Source organism: Dipteris shenzhenensis, chromosome 9 (assembly GCF_047967505.1).
Source record: "Dipteris shenzhenensis isolate YYH24624 ecotype China chromosome 9, Dip_SZ_1.0, whole genome shotgun sequence".
NCBI classification, from domain to species: Eukaryota; Viridiplantae; Streptophyta; class Polypodiopsida; order Gleicheniales; family Dipteridaceae; genus Dipteris; species Dipteris shenzhenensis.
Genome location: NC_141604.1, coordinates 17,606,617 through 17,623,155, shown reverse-complemented (window position 1 = coordinate 17,623,155; position 16,539 = coordinate 17,606,617). Strand labels below are relative to the sequence as shown.

General features: G+C 42.8%; 2 protein-coding genes across 5 annotated transcripts in view; one reads left to right on the top strand and one right to left on the bottom strand.

Moving 5' to 3' along the window:
• The window catches only part of LOC147898306 (uncharacterized), a 72,524-nt gene that overhangs the window by 25,967 nt on the left and 30,018 nt on the right, over positions 1 to 16,539 (bottom strand). For all 4 annotated transcript variants that reach the window (XR_015541585.1, XM_087379701.1, XM_087379702.1 and 1 more), the window contains exons 3-4: positions 13,020 to 13,092; positions 8,346 to 8,516 (exon numbers count right to left, since the gene is read on the bottom strand). Coding sequence is in view for 3 of the 4 variants with exons in the window: in XM_087379701.1 (XP_087235827.1) it covers positions 8,346 to 8,516; positions 13,020 to 13,092 (244 nt within the window). In the remaining variant the exon portion in view is untranslated. The remainder of the gene's footprint in view (positions 1 to 8,345; positions 8,517 to 13,019; positions 13,093 to 16,539) is intronic.
• Positions 4,728 to 6,052, top strand: LOC147898307 (uncharacterized). The gene has a single exon (XM_087378761.1). The coding sequence runs from the start codon at positions 4,728 to 4,730 to the stop codon at positions 6,015 to 6,017; it is 1,290 nt and encodes a 429-aa protein (XP_087234887.1). The 3' UTR covers positions 6,018 to 6,052.

Genomic DNA, 16,539 nt, shown 5'->3' with positions numbered 1-16,539 from the left:
AGGAAATAGCTGAGACAGACATTATAGTTTTGGAGTAAAAGTTGTTAAAGAGGACCCACACAAACAATAAATGTAGCTTGATATCATGGCAAAGGAGGGGAATATCAAAATGGCAGCATGCTATTTTGCACCCCCACAATCACCCATCTACAAAAACAACAGCAACCTATCTCTAGAAGACCCCCTCATGCACTTAGGGGAGGGTATAGCCAGGTTCTCTAAAGAGAGTACAATCATTCTAGCAAGGGATTTCAATGCATGCACAGGATCAATGCAAACAGGATCAAGGCATCATAACAACAGAGGGAAAAGGACCCATATGGATGGATGAAGTGGAAGAAGATAATGAAGAAAGAAGAAGATGGAAAAGGACATCGAAAGATGCCGGGGATATCACTTGTATGGGAAGGCAACTCCTCACATTGTGTGGATGCTTTGGGCTAGAAATATGCAATGGCACAACAAATTTTCAAAACACCGGACTGTACACATGCAAGACAGCTCAAGGGTCAAGCATAGTTGATTATGTGATAACAACCTCGCATGCAAAGCACATGATTGATCACACCAGGATTGAGGACGAGTCTCTTGAGTCAGACCATAGAGCTATGTCCATAGGCAATCCTAGGCTAAGAATGGACCACAAAAAACCCCATACTTATGAAAAGGAGATAAAGAAGGCAATGGCACAAGGGAAAATGCCTTCAACATGACAAGAAATGAGCTGTCAACAGCCCAGAAATGTTTCACTAAAAGCACAGGGAGAAGTGGAGGGATGCCATGTATTGGTACGACCAGGATTGCAAGGATGCAAATAGAGCTTGGAAAACAACAAATCCAACAGAGGAGGAGGAGAAAGCTCGAATATATAGACAAGTAGCAAGGCACAAAAAAGGGATATATCTCAAATGCAAGCAGCTTGAGACTTTGAAGAGCAGAAATAAAATCCTAGAAAGTTCTTTTAGAAACTACACGGCAACAAACCCAAAGAGAGGAAGGCACAATGGGACGACATGATACGATTTGTCAAAAGCCTCTACAAAAGAGATGGAGAAGAAAGATCAACCAAAACTATACTGTCAAAGCAGCAAATGGAATCATATCGAAGGAAGACATGGACAACGGCCTGGAAAGCTAGCTAATGGGAAAGCTCTAGACATACAAGGGCTAGTAGCAGAAATGTTAACATGGGGAGGTAAGAAAACAAAGCAAATGCTTATCAGGCTTATGAATATGGCCCTAGAGAAAGGGTTTCCATTAGATTGGAAGATAAGCAGGATTGTACCGATTCATAGGGTGGGAGATAGCAAGATGGCAAAGAATTATCGCACAATCATGGTAAGCAGTCTAATGGCAAACTTATATGGTACTATCCTTGAGCAGGAAATCAGCAAATGAGCAGAGGAACAAGGAGTGAGGGCACAATCCCAGGCACGGTTTCGTCCCAAGCACTCAACGGTTGATCATCTAGTTACAAGGGCTGTAATTGAAGGAGTCAAAGGTAAGAAAGAGGCTGTCTAATGTTGTTTCGTAGATTTCAAGAAAGCCTTCGACATGGTGCCGCTTAAGAGGCTATAGGAAAGACTAGAAAAGCTCAAAGTTCCCCAAGAACTCGGAGAAGCCACATATCGACTTTATGAGAGGTAGCTGAGTTAGCATAGCTAATAGTGGATGGGTCGTGCTCCAAGGGGAAAGCTGTAATAAGGAGTGACATAGGGGTTAAACAGGCTGCCTCCTGTCACCGACACTCTTCGGTCTTTTTATCGATGAGTTGGAAGAGGGGATGAGAATAAACAGCAAGGAAGAAGTCCGAACTGCAGGGTACGTTTTGGTAATGCTTATCTACGAAGATAATGCAGTATTCTTCGCAAAGAATGAGGAGAACCTACAAGCACATTTGGATGCACTGACCGATTCCTGCAAACGCTCGGGGATGCTGGTCAATACAACAAGACAAAGGTAATGGTCATCGAGACATGCAACAAACAAATGGATATCACATTTGGAGGGGAGCCCTTGGAAATAGACAACTCATATAAATATTTAGGGCTGGATTTCACGAGCAACTACAAATGGAATGCATGCATGGAAAGAAGGATTCTAGGGGGCTTGAAAGCTCTATATAGCTTCCAAAATTAATGCAGGAAAGCGTAGCTATGGAATTGGGAAATGAGAACGTTTATGTACCCATGCTTGTGCAGACAATCGTCCTTTACGGATGCCCCGCTTGGGCACCCAGGTTGTCTAAGATATCTAGGAAAGGATAGAAACTATACATAAACGATTCATGATAGGGAGTTAGGGGTTAAGGCACAGAAACCATACCCCATGATACTAGCTGAAACAGGTATGTTACCTCTAGAGGGGGAGGCATTATGTCAATTCATGGCTCACCTCAACAAAGTTGAAAAGATGGATGCCAATAGGATACCACAAGGTGATGGAAACTACACAGATCAAGGGCTCGTATAACGGCTGCTGATATGAATAAGGGAGATAGTGACACAGAAAACGCTACAAAAACTCTGGCTAAACCCAAGAACAAAAATGCAGTTTTATAAACATGAAATTAACTCAATGGACACAGGGAAGACATATCAACATTTAAAAGGCATCTAATCTGCGAACTAGTTCACCGAATCTTGTGGTAGAGAGGGGTAGATGGGCAAGACCCCGGATCCTCAGAGAGCAAAGAACATGCAAAATCTGCCCCATAGGGGAAGGAGAAGATGAACAGCATGTACTGCTGAAATGTGAGCCTATGCCCACATTAGAGAAGGATATGGGGATAGCAGAGATCTAAAAAATCAACTGGAGCAGCCATCCAAAAAGCTAGGAAGCTACTTGAAAGAGATTTTGGAACATTGCAATAAGGTACCGGGTCTAGCACACAAGCTAGCCCAACAAGTACTCAAGACACGACAAGTTGTAATATTTTCTCTCACTGGATGTAAGGGATCACTACTAGTTGGTAGTGATCGACAGTCCCATAGATCCTGAAGGGTCTCCCGCGGACTTTAATACAATTATATCATCAATGTATGTGTGTGCGTCTATGTGAGTGTGGGTGTGGGTGTGGGTGTGTGGGTGTAACAATTTGAAGCTGGAGGATGCCGTGTTTGATCCTCCTCCACCTTGATATGTCACTTTTTACTTGGCTACCTCATGACTTTTGCTCTGAGGTTTTACTTGTAAAAACTTTTTCCTTGTACAGAGGTTTCCCACACATAAATATAAAGATTTCACTAAAAAGTGGGTGTGTGGGTGTGGGTGTGCATGCGTGTGTGTGTGTGTGTGTGTGTGTGTGGGCTGCTCATCAAAAGCCTTTTAACAGGGCCTGCATGCCACTCGAAAGAAAAACTCGTGTCTAAGGGTCAGGAAACTAGATGGATCTTGGACGCACTCTTTCTCTGATCTCCAAGATGAATGCCAAAATTACTTCTAGACACTGTTCTCTACCCCTGGCTCCCCATCAAATCAAATGATTGATGCGAGGACTGAATTTCTTCAATATGTTTCTGGGATAGTGAAAATGAATGATGCTCTATTATTTGAGAGACCTTTTACTGACAGGGAACTTGATAATGCATTATCCCATCTCGGCAAATACAAGTCCCCTGGCTGGGATGGTCTTACGGTGGAATTTTATATTTCTTTCTGGGATGATTTGAAAGATGTTCTCTTACAAATGATCAATGTTGCCTGGCAAGAAAATCAATTGCCGCACCTCTGGAAGCATGGCATAATCAAACTTGTGCCAAAAAAAAAATCTTTGTGATCATATGTCAAATTGGAGGCCTATTACTCTGATGCATGTAGTTTACAAACTCATTGCCAAAATGATTGTGTATAGGCTTCATGGGATTTTGAATGCGGGCCTTCATCCTCATCAGTATGGGTTTGTGCCGCGAAGACAAATTCATGACAATATCTCCAATGCATTGACTGCAATTGAATATGCTAAGTATTCGAATCAAGATGTGCTCATATTGCAGGTAGATTTCACTAAGGCATTTGATACTGTACAATGGGATTTTATCTCCCAAACCATGACAAAGTTGGGCTTTGGTCCCAAGATCGCAAATGCAATTTATTGGCTTTATTCTGGCTCTACTTCCCAGTGTATTCTCGGAAGCCATCTATCTCAGTCATGGACATTGGGCAGATCAGTCAGACAGGGTTGCCCCCTTAGTGCTCTTTTCTATGCCATTGCGACTCATCCCCTCCTGATGTATCTTGATCATCTTACAAGCACAGGACAGCTGACTGGTCTTAAAATCCCTGGGGCTGCATCTTTTTTGGCACAGGCATATGCTGATGATTCCTTTTTTATGCCACAGAACTCTCCTCAGGAAGTCCGCATGCTTATGGCCACATTATCATTGTATGGATTAGCAGCGGGATTGCATATCAGTTTTGACAAATCCAAATTACTTCCCCTGAAACAATGTGACTAGCATTCTATTCTCTGGCCTGGTCAGATAATGCATTCCAAAGATGTTGTCAGGCATTTGGGATATCCTATAGGATGGCATATCACCAGGAAGCAGCAGCTAAAATGGATCTTCCAAAGACTTCAACATAAATTGGAATATTGGAAAATTTATACTTGGCCACTTCATGTCAGGCTCAGAATAGTCCAGTCTATTGTAATGTCTTATGTTCAGTTCTTCTTGCCTTTACTACATTGGTCCTCTAGAGATATCTCAGCTTTTATGTCTCAAGCTATGGAGCTGTTATGGAAGACAAAAACTGCTGTGAAAGCATTGAGACTGATGAAGATGGAAATGGTGTGCTCCCCTAGGATGCATGGAGGACTTAATGTTCTAAATATCAGATATCATGTACTTGCAAGGAAGGCGACTATGCTTCATACTTTTTTCCGTCAAAAACAGCCATGGACTTGTATGATAGCTTCCATGTGTGTCAACATGAGGACAAATGCTTATGGCCATTGGACTACTGATCATTGGGAGGTTGTCATTGGGAGATTTGTAGGGAAGATTCCTGGATGCCCTTTCTCTACTGCTCTGATACTGGACTGGAAACAAGTGCTTTCTAAAGTCAAATGGGCTCCTGATAATCATTCGGGGACAAACTCAATGAGGAAAGAAAGTATTCATTGGAGTGCCATCTTTGCCACTCGACTTGCTTTACAGGAACCGGTTAGGGCATACAATCTCATGAAATTGGGAATCAGATACATCAATGACGTGGTCGATGATCATGGTCATGTCGTATCTTTTCCTCAGGCCACTGCCACTTATGCATTGGGAATGCATCACAGATTGATATGGAAGAAAATTGCTGATCTCTTGCACCCTTTTCTACCTATTCCCCCTGTGGCTGACACAGACAGGCTTATGGAATGGCAATTGTACCCCTCTGCTACATGCTCTCGTCCTATTCCTCTGCCTGTTTTGACCTCCATCAAAGTCTATAAGCTTCTTCAGCCTGCCCCTTGGATTCATCAATATGCTAATACTCTGTGGCATATCAGGCGGCCCCTTTCATGGTGGCGGAAAAATCTCCGACTAATATGGAGGTGTAAAATGCCTTTGAAACAAAGACTTTTTCTTTGGAGATGCATGACTGGCACACTGTCAGTGGGAATAACACTTGCCAAACGTCACATTGCTTCACCCACTTGCTTACGGTGTCACGCTCCTTCAGAGACTGTCCCTCATTTGCTTTGGCATTGCCAGTCTACTCGGAACCTCCTGGGGAAAATTTCGGATCATCTTCGCCTCCGTTTCCCGAGTCACATATTTGGGAAACACTTTTGGTTATTTGGCCGATTTAGGATGCCTTTATCTCAATACTCACTCTTTTTCTCATGGGTGAGATATTGGGCTCTTTGGACAATCTGGGAAGAGCATAATCTGGCATACTTGGGTCGTCAGTTTCAAAAGTCATATGAATCTTTTAGAGCCTCATTGCGGCAATCTTTATATGATGCCTGCCATGAGGGTGATATACATGCATCTTGCATTGAGCTTTTCTTTTTATGTTTCTGATCTGTGGAATACTCTCCATCTTGGAGACTTTCCCTCTTGTAAAGTTATGACAATATAAATACACTGCACTGGATTTTACCAAAAAAAAAAGTGTGTGTGTGTGTGTAGTCAGGGCACAACTCAAACGAGGGCAAGTAGCTTTGGCCTGACTAGAGAGGCAATGGTATCAGGCGCACTTCCAGGATCCAACAATGAAGAGCTGGCTTTTCGACACCCTAGTGAGGCTGACTACCATGTACGCAACACCCTTTTTGGGGGGTGATCTCTCAACGACAAACTGAGGAGATTTGAGCGGCTACAAGTGATTATGGGATCTAGGATGATTTGGAGTAAGCCCTCAATCCCCCATTACATAGTACAGGCAGAGTTCACCATGTCACCACTTCAGATTTCACAAAATTTGGCCTTATCCGACCAAAGACTACCGAGGCTGCACTAGAGTCATCCAAACATTTAGCAAAGAGCGGGGTCAACGCAGCATGGTACGCACGCGTATCCACATAGTTTGCCAATCAGGGTATTCAAATGGACCATCTTCCCCCCTTTCAATATAGCATGGATGCGCCACCCAAGTTGATCCCACGAGATGAGATTAACCATATCATATAGTTAGTAATCCTCCAGCTCTATATGTCTTGGACTTGAGAGGGGAAGAGCGAGGGAGCAAGAGCTCCCCTCCAAGATCCAATTATATCACGACCTTTTGGAGGATGGACTCATCATCAAACCCCAATACCTAGAGGACAGAGGAGTCTCACTAAGGATTTCCATTGGACAGATGCAGGTCTCGTCCCATCAGCTAAGGATTGAGACAAGAAGAGCTGCAAGCCAGAGAGCAGCAGATCTGTAGGTTATGCACGCTAGGGGAGGTTGAGACAGGAGCACTTCTTGTGTGCCTACCCAGCCTACTATGAGATCCATACCACTACCTCTTTTAGGAGGGGCACGGCTTTGGCCCACTCTCACGGTTTGATCCACTTCCATGACCGGGTCTGCATTGGGCTCTATCTGATTGAGATGCAACGAAACAGAGAGACTCTATTGAGATAGATCAGACAGGAGCACCCACAAGAGGCTAAGGTAGACCAAGCACAACAACATGTCACAAATTTCTATGCATTTGAGTCAACTCCTAGACATAATGGGGTGGAGAAGGAGGAGCTAGCTGACATGAGGGTAGTATGGATCCATGGGGAGAGACAATGCGATGCTACTGAGCGAGGGATGCAGAGACCGCACAGGACACGGAGGGTGCCCAAAGCACACACTGTCGAAGTCCGGTCTATCTCAGCTCTCCTCAAAGGAGACCGCCAAATAAGAGGCATCACTCTTGGCATGGCCCATCGGATATAGAGGTCGAGGAGACCACGTGCTTCGCCACAGCGAGACACATCTGAGACACAAATCTGGGACATCTTTGCAGCCCACCAAAGAGACACCATGGCACCGAGATTTGGATCTTGAGTTTCAATTTTCAGTTTTCAGTTTGAGCTCTTGAGCTCTTTAGCTTGGCTTAGAACTCAGCACCCAAGTACACCCTTTGCTTCAGCCCACAGAGGCTTGTATGAGCTTCTTCTCTTAATGTACTTTGTCCCATAGGCCCGTGAGAACTTTCGAGGGCGTTAATACATCTTCTCTCTCTCTCTCTCTCTCTCTCTCTCTCTCTCTCTCACACACACTTTTTTTTTGGGGGGGGGGGAAAGAACCTGTCATTAAGAAGCATGTACATTCATAGCTGTCTCAAAGAGAAACAGCTACTACTCAAAGTAGAATAAGATCAAAAGGACAAAGATAAGTACTCCAATAAGGAGTAGGTACTGCAACCAAACTAAAAACAGTGAAAGAACAAATCCAACTGGTCGGAAGGAAGATCGCCCATGAAATGTGCATCCTAGAGAGAGCGATGCAGAGAGGAACGGAAGAAGTGATAAATATCCACAAGAGAGTGTCCATGCATGTAAGAATTATGTGCATGATATAAAGACCACAGTGCCCAATAACGGCACCAACTGAAGAACTGAACACAGTTTGATGTAGAGGCATATCTGCCATTGCATGTACATACATACTTACATAAATAGATATCATACACATATAGAGATACATAGACAAGCATGTGCCAAGACATACAACAATATGCAGGTTTGTTCTATAAATTGAAATTTTACGTTTTGATATTTCTTTTGCCAATCTGAAACCGACCTTCTTGACCACACAAATCAACTAGCTATACAACAAACATGTTGTGGGTACAAACATAGGAACACATGCAATGCACACAAATTCTCAAAGAGAGAGAGAGAGAGAGAGAGAGAGAGAGAGAGAGACCCGGCCCCATCCATAGCCAGGTACAAACATCCGTGTCCCAAAAGGATAGTAATTTGTGTCAGCAGCAATGGTACCATGCCTTGGCAATAACTTCCATGGAAAAAGTAATATGCGGCTTGCCAACTTTTGATACTGCAGTAGACTTAACTTTGATAAAATGGGTGGACGAGCCTGTACAATGCAAAGTAAGCATCAAATCATCCACTTGGAAGCCAATTCCTACAGTCCTCAATTGATTAAAAATCCTAAGACATGTTTATAAAGACCCTAATGATTGTATAAAATTTAGAAGACAAGTAATGGCTTCGCCAGTATGCAGTTTACATTCAACGATTATAGTGAAGAATATCAAATAAGAAATTATATATTTTTAATACATACTATAGGCCAACCAAATTTTACTAGCATCTGATCATACGCAAAATATGGGAAAAAGAAGCATAACATTTGCAAAATGATATATATTCCATTGGAATAAACTACACAATAAATACTAGTTTTAAGTGACACAAAGCAAGTCTATTCCTTGATTGAGAGCATTGTTTCACACTCACTTCCAATCCACCAAGCCCCCCCCCCCCCCGAAAAAAAAAAAAAAAAAACCAATAGTCACAGTCCCAAAGCAAAACAGGTTGCTGTAGATATGTCTGAATTTAAAGAAGGTAAATGGCACCATAGTCACACACCGTTACCCTATTGCTAACCACCACAATGTTAGAAACGGGAGGTATACAATTTCTTAGATGGGTTCACTGGCTATAAACAAGTTCCAAAGAGCACCAAAAGATTGAGCAAAGACAGCCTTGCAACTTAATTCGAAGTATTTCCCTACAAGTAATGCCCTTTGGGTTATGCAATCCACCAGCCACGTTTCAAAGGGTAGTGTATACTGCATTCAAGACCCTACTCAACAATTCTTGCAATGTTCCTAGATGACCTCGCCCCCCTATGTTGCGAAGCCACCAGATGCCCCTCGGAGACCTATCAAGAGCCACCCCTTTGGGACTATTGCTGACTTTCCCTCCTTGTGGGCAACATCCTGAAGTTATATGAGGGTATGCCTCTCCTCGACCTATAGAGATGTAAGGTCCTCATCTGAGTAGATCGTTTGGGTGGTCACATAAAGCTAATCGTCTACACAGTGCCACAAGGGGAGCCTAGGTGTCTCTGAATCAGATGATGAGAGGCTACTCTCGGTTGGCGTCCCGACCTATACACTAAGCCCCCTCGATCCCACGCTATTGGACTCTTAGAGTGGAAGTCACAAAGCTGGTCATATCATCAATGGGAGAGGCAAGTATGTGATGAATGCCTTGTACTGTGACATTGAGAACCTTACTAGCTCTCTACTACTGCTCCAGAATGGTGGCTCAAATGGTGGCCCTCCCAGGCTCCCATTTCACGACACCCACCCATCTGGATGTCTCTGTGATGGCCAACTACATGTGGCTATCCATGCCTCTACTGCCTCAAGTGTTGGTCCAATGCTCAGAGCTGTCACCTCCTTACAGAGCTGTGATATGTCTTGGCCCAGGCTATGGATGAGGTAGTCTTGCCGCATGTCTCGTGTACGAAGGCGGTGTACCTCCATGAGGAGGTGGTCCCATTGAGTGACCATGAAGTGATGGGTATGGATGTGGTGAAGGGGGTGAGTGATAGAGGGTAGGGACATGGAGGCGGGAGATTGAGTAGTGAGAGACATCCCAAATGCGGATGTGGCGAGTTCAACTGAGGAGGTGAATGGTGGCTGGCTGAGATGTAAGGGTGATAAAAATAAGGCACACTGTTGTGAGGCATAGAGAGTCAGGCTAGGTGGGCATGTCGGGGCTGCACCTGATCACAACAGTGATGCTCATGTTGCTAACTCCAGTGCTGGTGCTGTTACATCCATGGATAGTGGTGGTGTTGTTACCTCCAAGGACAATGTTGGGGATGATGATAGTGATGTAGAGACTGAAGTCGGGGTTGAAGTTGCTCGGGTAGAGGAAGTGTTAGCTGCCTTTTGTGTGGCAGTGCTATCGACCTACAAGCCACTGCGGTTGCTGCATTTGTTCACATCATCAATCCTAAGTTGTTTCTGTTGCTTCTCCTCCTCCTTGAGTTTCTCTTTCTCCTTCTCCCCTTTGCCCCCTTTTGCCATTTCCCTTTCTCTTATTAATGTCCAAGGGAGACCAAGAGGTCTATGGGACAGCAAAAACCCCTCTAGTAGATCTGCCTAGGGAGGGCAAATGGCAGCTCCCGAACGAGTGCAGAAGCAGCTCCAGTACCTCACACCTAAACCCTTAACAACATTGTCCCGATCCATAAGGCAAGGGATCCCATGAGTCTCGAAAACTACAACACCATTATGATTGGCCATGTCATGTCCAAGATTTATTTCTCAGCACTTAATACTCAGGTTAGTTCATTTGCGGAGCATGAGATATTCAGAGCTCTTGGGCATGCAAGCAGCCTTCCAAGAAAACCCTGCTTCAATGGACTACGTTTTCATGCCGAGAGGTGTCATTGAGGAGGCTCATTGAGGAGGCTAGGGCGTGGCAGTAGAGAGCCTACCGCTACTTTCTGGATTGAAGCATTAGACACATTGTCATGGGCCCGCCTATTCAAACATGTATATGATCTAGGGTATAGTTGGGACATCACTTTGGCAGTTTGAACACTCTATGGCAGGTATCAGGTAAAGTCAAGATGACAACTAGGTGGATAGAGGAGATCATGAGCACGATTTCGGGTCGAACAAGGTTGTTCCTTTTCCACTAACCTTGTTTGGCCTATATCATGATTAGGTTCAAACAAGGGTGACCTTTATCACTAAGCCTGGGTTGCAAAGAGGCCCAAAAGTTCAGGCACCGAAAATAAGTGAAAAGCAAGGAAAGGGTTGAGTAAGACATGGCACAAACTCATGTTGAAAGCTATTCGAGAGGCATTTTTGAAAATAATATGCACTCAACAGTAGTAAAATTGGAGAGGGTTAGTAGCACGAAGAGCAAGGTACTGAGGATGTTTCAAATCTCAAGGCCGTGAGGACCTAATCAACTTGGTACAAGAGGAGAGTAACAGCATAGATTTGGATTGACACCTTCATAAGAAATGCAGGGGGAAACCACTTCATAGGAGTGACTACACCTTTGGATGTGAATATTTGTCATCCCATTCATGCCCCCATCTCTTGTGTAAAAAATATTTAACGTCTTTTGGATGAAATTATATCGTGTCTGATCAAATCAAGCATCGATACTAGTTTGAATAGAGTAGGACCAATCCTAAGTATTGGATATCAAGGAGTCTCACCAATGTAATTTTGCCCTCATTTCAGCTTCATTGAAGATTTTTACAAAGGTCTAATAGAAAAGCAATGAATATCGATATTCTGCACAGTTCTCTTCTTTTGTGCAATGTGTGCATGAGCTCGTATGTTGAAGAGGGCTAGTTGTTTTCACAATGACAACAAGAGGGCTTGAGATTTCCAATTCAACTCAATGATGAGAAGTGAATATCCTAAAATTCTCAGATTAGCACGCAAGCTTGTGCAAGCATGCGCACATGTTATCACACAAAAACCCACACATAAAGTTTTTTTTGCATGTATGGATTTACATACGTAACTATGTATTCATGCACAAACGTATAAAGAGGCAGTCTCCATAAATTGCCTCTACTATAGCTAAATTCTACTTGAGCACCTTCCTTTGTACTATTATCATAGTAAGTTTGGAAGCACTTAGTTTCTAGCTCCTAAATAAAATGGAACGAACTAAAAAGTTATGAAAACTGAATTTCATGTACTAAGATGGAGTCTCATGATGAAAGCGTCATTGAAAGATGGTATCCCATCCCAATTTGTAATGTGCTCCCTAGTTGATTAGGCAAGACTATAAATCAAGGCAGTTTCATCCAAAGAGCTATATTTGGCTCTTAATTGCTTCCTCTCATGTGAGATCATTTAAAACTAATTTGCCTCTCACCAAAGTTGTGATCAAGTTTAGGTTGATCCCTCCTACAAGATTATGTATTCATGTTTGATTACTGATATACCTAAAGATGGCAAGCCGGTAAGATAAGGTATGCCAAACATGCGCCTTTATGTTCCTTTTAAGCACTACCAAGATATGAGTATTAGGACCCTAGTTCTAAATTTGAATTGCCTCATTAGCTCTTCAAATTATATATGTGCACTTCCACTATCCCCTTCTCTAAGGTGCATCTTTGGAGCCTAGCCTTCCAAAGAGGGGGAAAACGGTGAAAGAGGGTGGCATGTGGTTCCAATTTGGGTCTCTTCATTTCGTCCAAAAGGTGCTTTTTTCCTCTTCATGAGACCTTGAGGTGTCCATCAATTTACGTGGATGCTTTTGACTCCCAAAAATGACCGACCTTGTCCAAAATAAGTCGTCCATCTCACACTTTAAACAACATCGCCCAAAACATATCAACAAAAGAGTATAGTAAATGGCATATAAGGTACATATTATCAAATATGGTATGTTCTCCAATTGTTTTAATGCAATGGATTGTAACCTCAATATACTTTATACTTACTTCTACAATAAATTCATAGAGCTTTACAGCCCACTACCCAGATTTATCATCTAAGCATAAGTCTCTCTTTGTATATGCCCTATGGTCTGCACTCGGGAAAACACTTTTAGAATTGAGTGTGCAAGTATCATCTCGTACTTGGGCTGGGTAGCTTCCATCAGAAGTGAGGCCATGATATGGAGACCCCATTAAGCCTGTCGCAGTCCAATACCTACATTCAATTCACATAAAGATTAAATTACAAGATCCAAACCATGAAAACGGATAGAATAGAGGCAATAGACAAACATAAAAATAGAAAAAGTTAGCTGCTAGTCATATCTTTAAAAAACTTAAATTGGTTATCCTTGTTGATCTAAAACAATTGCTTATGTTCCACCTCTGTCTACAATGATGGGTCAACCCAATGAGCTTAACCTAGCATGTGTCACAAGAAGAATATAGGATTTTGGACACCGAGTGGGAAGTACACAATCTATGATGAGAATTAAGATAGTTGATAGTGTGTCCCTGGCTTCCCTTTTTTTTTCTCTCTTAGTGAAGGCTTCCCATTTGTTTTGGATGTCAAACATATAAAAAGTTGTCTTCAACACAAACTACGTAACTGCGGTGGTGCTTCCCAAAGTGGTTGAAACTTATAGAAGAATCTTTGATAATGTAGTTGAATCGACATGATGGTGCAAAAGTGCATGGTGGTGACAAAAATATCATGGCTGAACAAGATGATTTAGATGATTGAAGAAGTCTATAGAAGGTATCAATTTGGTTTCTCTTGAAGAATGATTGTAATGTCCAGTTACAACACACTATTTATACATCCAAGATTTTTCCAGTATTTTCATATTCGAGTTACTATATTTCTTTATTTTGTGCACATGCTAATGATCTGTGCCTTTTTGGCAGGACTCTATACTACCATGGTCTTTAGCTTTAGTTAAAGAGTACTTGCATCTTCAGTGCAAGCACCAAACAACATTTGATGACCATTATCAGGGACTAGGCTAATGCATGTGGTGGATCTTACACTGAGGGGTTAGAGCTGTAGAGAGGCTCGGGAGTCATACAGAGACTCAACCCTAGTCAATGTAGAGACCATAGCTAGATCACCATCCATCAAATTTATATATCAAGATGCACATAGACTGCTCGCTGGTTTATTTTACCATCATTCTTCAATGGCTTGGGGCATGAGTCTTGGTGGTAAAGGGGGAGAGATACAAAGTCTTGGTGGTGATGAGGCGAGCCTTGGTGGTGATGGGGGAGATGCATGCAATTGCTTTAGATACATGCATAGATATATCACAAGCTGAAAACTATGTATGAGCCAAGAGGTACACATGAACTGAAACTGGAACTAGACCTCAAAAGTCCACTTTGGGAACAATATTTCAGCAACTATGGATGCTTTGGACTGGCTGGACAGCAAAGGGCAGCAAAGGATCACCTTCCCAATCAAATCGCAGTAGTCCATGGGTACTCTGGGAATATTTCTTGGGCACCTCCGGGCATAGCACACGGCCAAAAGCACAAATCGCAGCAAACAAGGTCACCTGGCATGAAATCGCAGCACTAGGGCAGCTCCTAGAAGCTAGCAATGAATCGCAATCACAGTAGGAATAGTTTGGCACAAATCGCAATCATCTGGGGAAGAAGCCTGGCGCTGGGATTGCTTGGATTACAGGAAGAAGCTATGACGACATAGTCGCCTTCAAGAAAGAGTGCTGGGAGAATAGGGATAGAAGCATCACACTACACTAGGGCCCAGAAAAAGGGCTGGACCCCCCGAAGGTCTTTATTGCAATAGAAATAGACTCTTGTACAACTGGCTCTCACAAGAGCTTGGGCTGAGTACAACTCTTAATGAATCTAGAGCTCAGGGGCTCTTCTTTTATAGGCTTGGCCCCAACCCGAAAGCAAAGCTTTCTAAAAAGCTGGAGCTAGCTTTATTTTGCCTAATTTTAGACTTTCTTTCCCAAAAAGATGGGCTTTTACACTTTTCGCTTTCTAGAGCTTCTAAAAGCTGATTCGCATGCTTTTTGGGCCAGAATCTTGGCTTTTAGGCTATTTTGCTGGCTTTTAGCCCTGTGGGGCCCTCCATATGTGGGCGCCACCTCCTCCTGGTGCTTTTTGTCTCTTAGATCTAGCTTTTGAGCCCTTTTTGCACCCTTCTTGGACCTACACATCCAAATTCCTACACTTTAACCCGTTTAAGGTTAGTCTAATGCATGCATTCTAGTTCTTGGACTATTTCTAGTCCCTTGTGGGCGTCCCCACAGTTCTCTTTTACCAATGCAACGCAAAAGTAAAACAAAAATACTTATTCTTGGTTAACCACTTTGACTTTCTTTGGCCAAAATCAATTCCTGTTTCAGAATTATTCCTTTATTTTCTTAGGAGAAGTCCCAAAGAATGGCATCCCCTCGGCTTCTAAACAATTGTCCTCAACTGAAAAGCTTCTTGATACAACTGTAGAACTTGAGGATATTCTATAAAGAATTCCTCATCAACCCACTTGGCATCAAGTGCCGAATAATTCTTAAACTTAACAAGGTATCTATGGATAACCTTGCCTCTCAGTCCTTTCTTCTCTGTATAATACACAATCTGCTCTGGTTCGAGGATCTCCTCCATCTCTTCCACCTCTGATGGCTCTTCTTGAACTAGTTCTATAGGTTCCGGTCCTTGATACTTCTTGAGAAGACTCACATGAAAAGCATTGTGAATCTTCTAAGTCTCGCGCAACTCAAGTTGAAAGGCAACTTCATTTATGGGCTCACTAACCCAGAAAGGCCTATAATATCTGGGAGATAGCTTTGGGTATACCTTCTCTTTTCCTTTCATCTTTCTGAGTCGTGCTTTCTCACACTTTAACAATACCCAGTCTCCTTCTTGGAGATTCATCTCTCTCCGATGTTTATCTGCAGCCTTCTTTTGCTTCTGTTAAGATCTTTTAATGGCTGTCCGGACTTGGGAAAAAGCTGTGTCCAAATCTCGAACATACTGGTCGGCTGCGAAAATCTCGTCCTTGTTCTGAGGATGGATGGCAAGACCACCTTTCCATAAATGACTTCGAATGGAGCTTTTCCTGTGTAACTACGAACAGTATTGTTATATGCAAATTCCACAAGATAAAGATACCTTTCCCATTCAGTCTTTTGCTCGGATACATAACACTTGGGAAGGTCCAATATTGTGGAATTGGCAATCTTACTCTGTCCGTCTGATTGGGGGTGAAATGAAGATGAAAAACCCAACTTTGTCCCCATATTATCAAATAATGCTCGCCAAAATAAACTAGTCATCATGGGGTCTCAATTACTGACAATTGACTTGGGCATACCATGATGTCTGAAAATTTGTGCCAAAAACAACCTGGCCATATGATCTCCTTTTATGGTCTTTCTTACCGGAATGAAATGGGCCTGTTTACTGAATTTGTCAATGATTGTCCATATCCCATCATTCCTCTATCTGGATCTAGGCAGATCAAAGATGAAGTCCATCGCAATACTTTCCCATGGTCCCTGCGGTATGGGTAGCAGCATGAGAACATCCTTATCTTTTTCTTCAGGTTCCTTATCTTTTTCTTCTTCAAACAAGTGTTGAAAACATGGGATATGCTTCAAAGATTGGAGCTCCTTGATCCTTCCCAACACAA

Coding starts and splice junctions, on each gene's coding strand:
- LOC147898307 (XM_087378761.1), top strand. CDS start 4,728: ATGGAGCTGTTATGGAAGACAAAAACTGCTGTGAAAGCATTGAGACTG.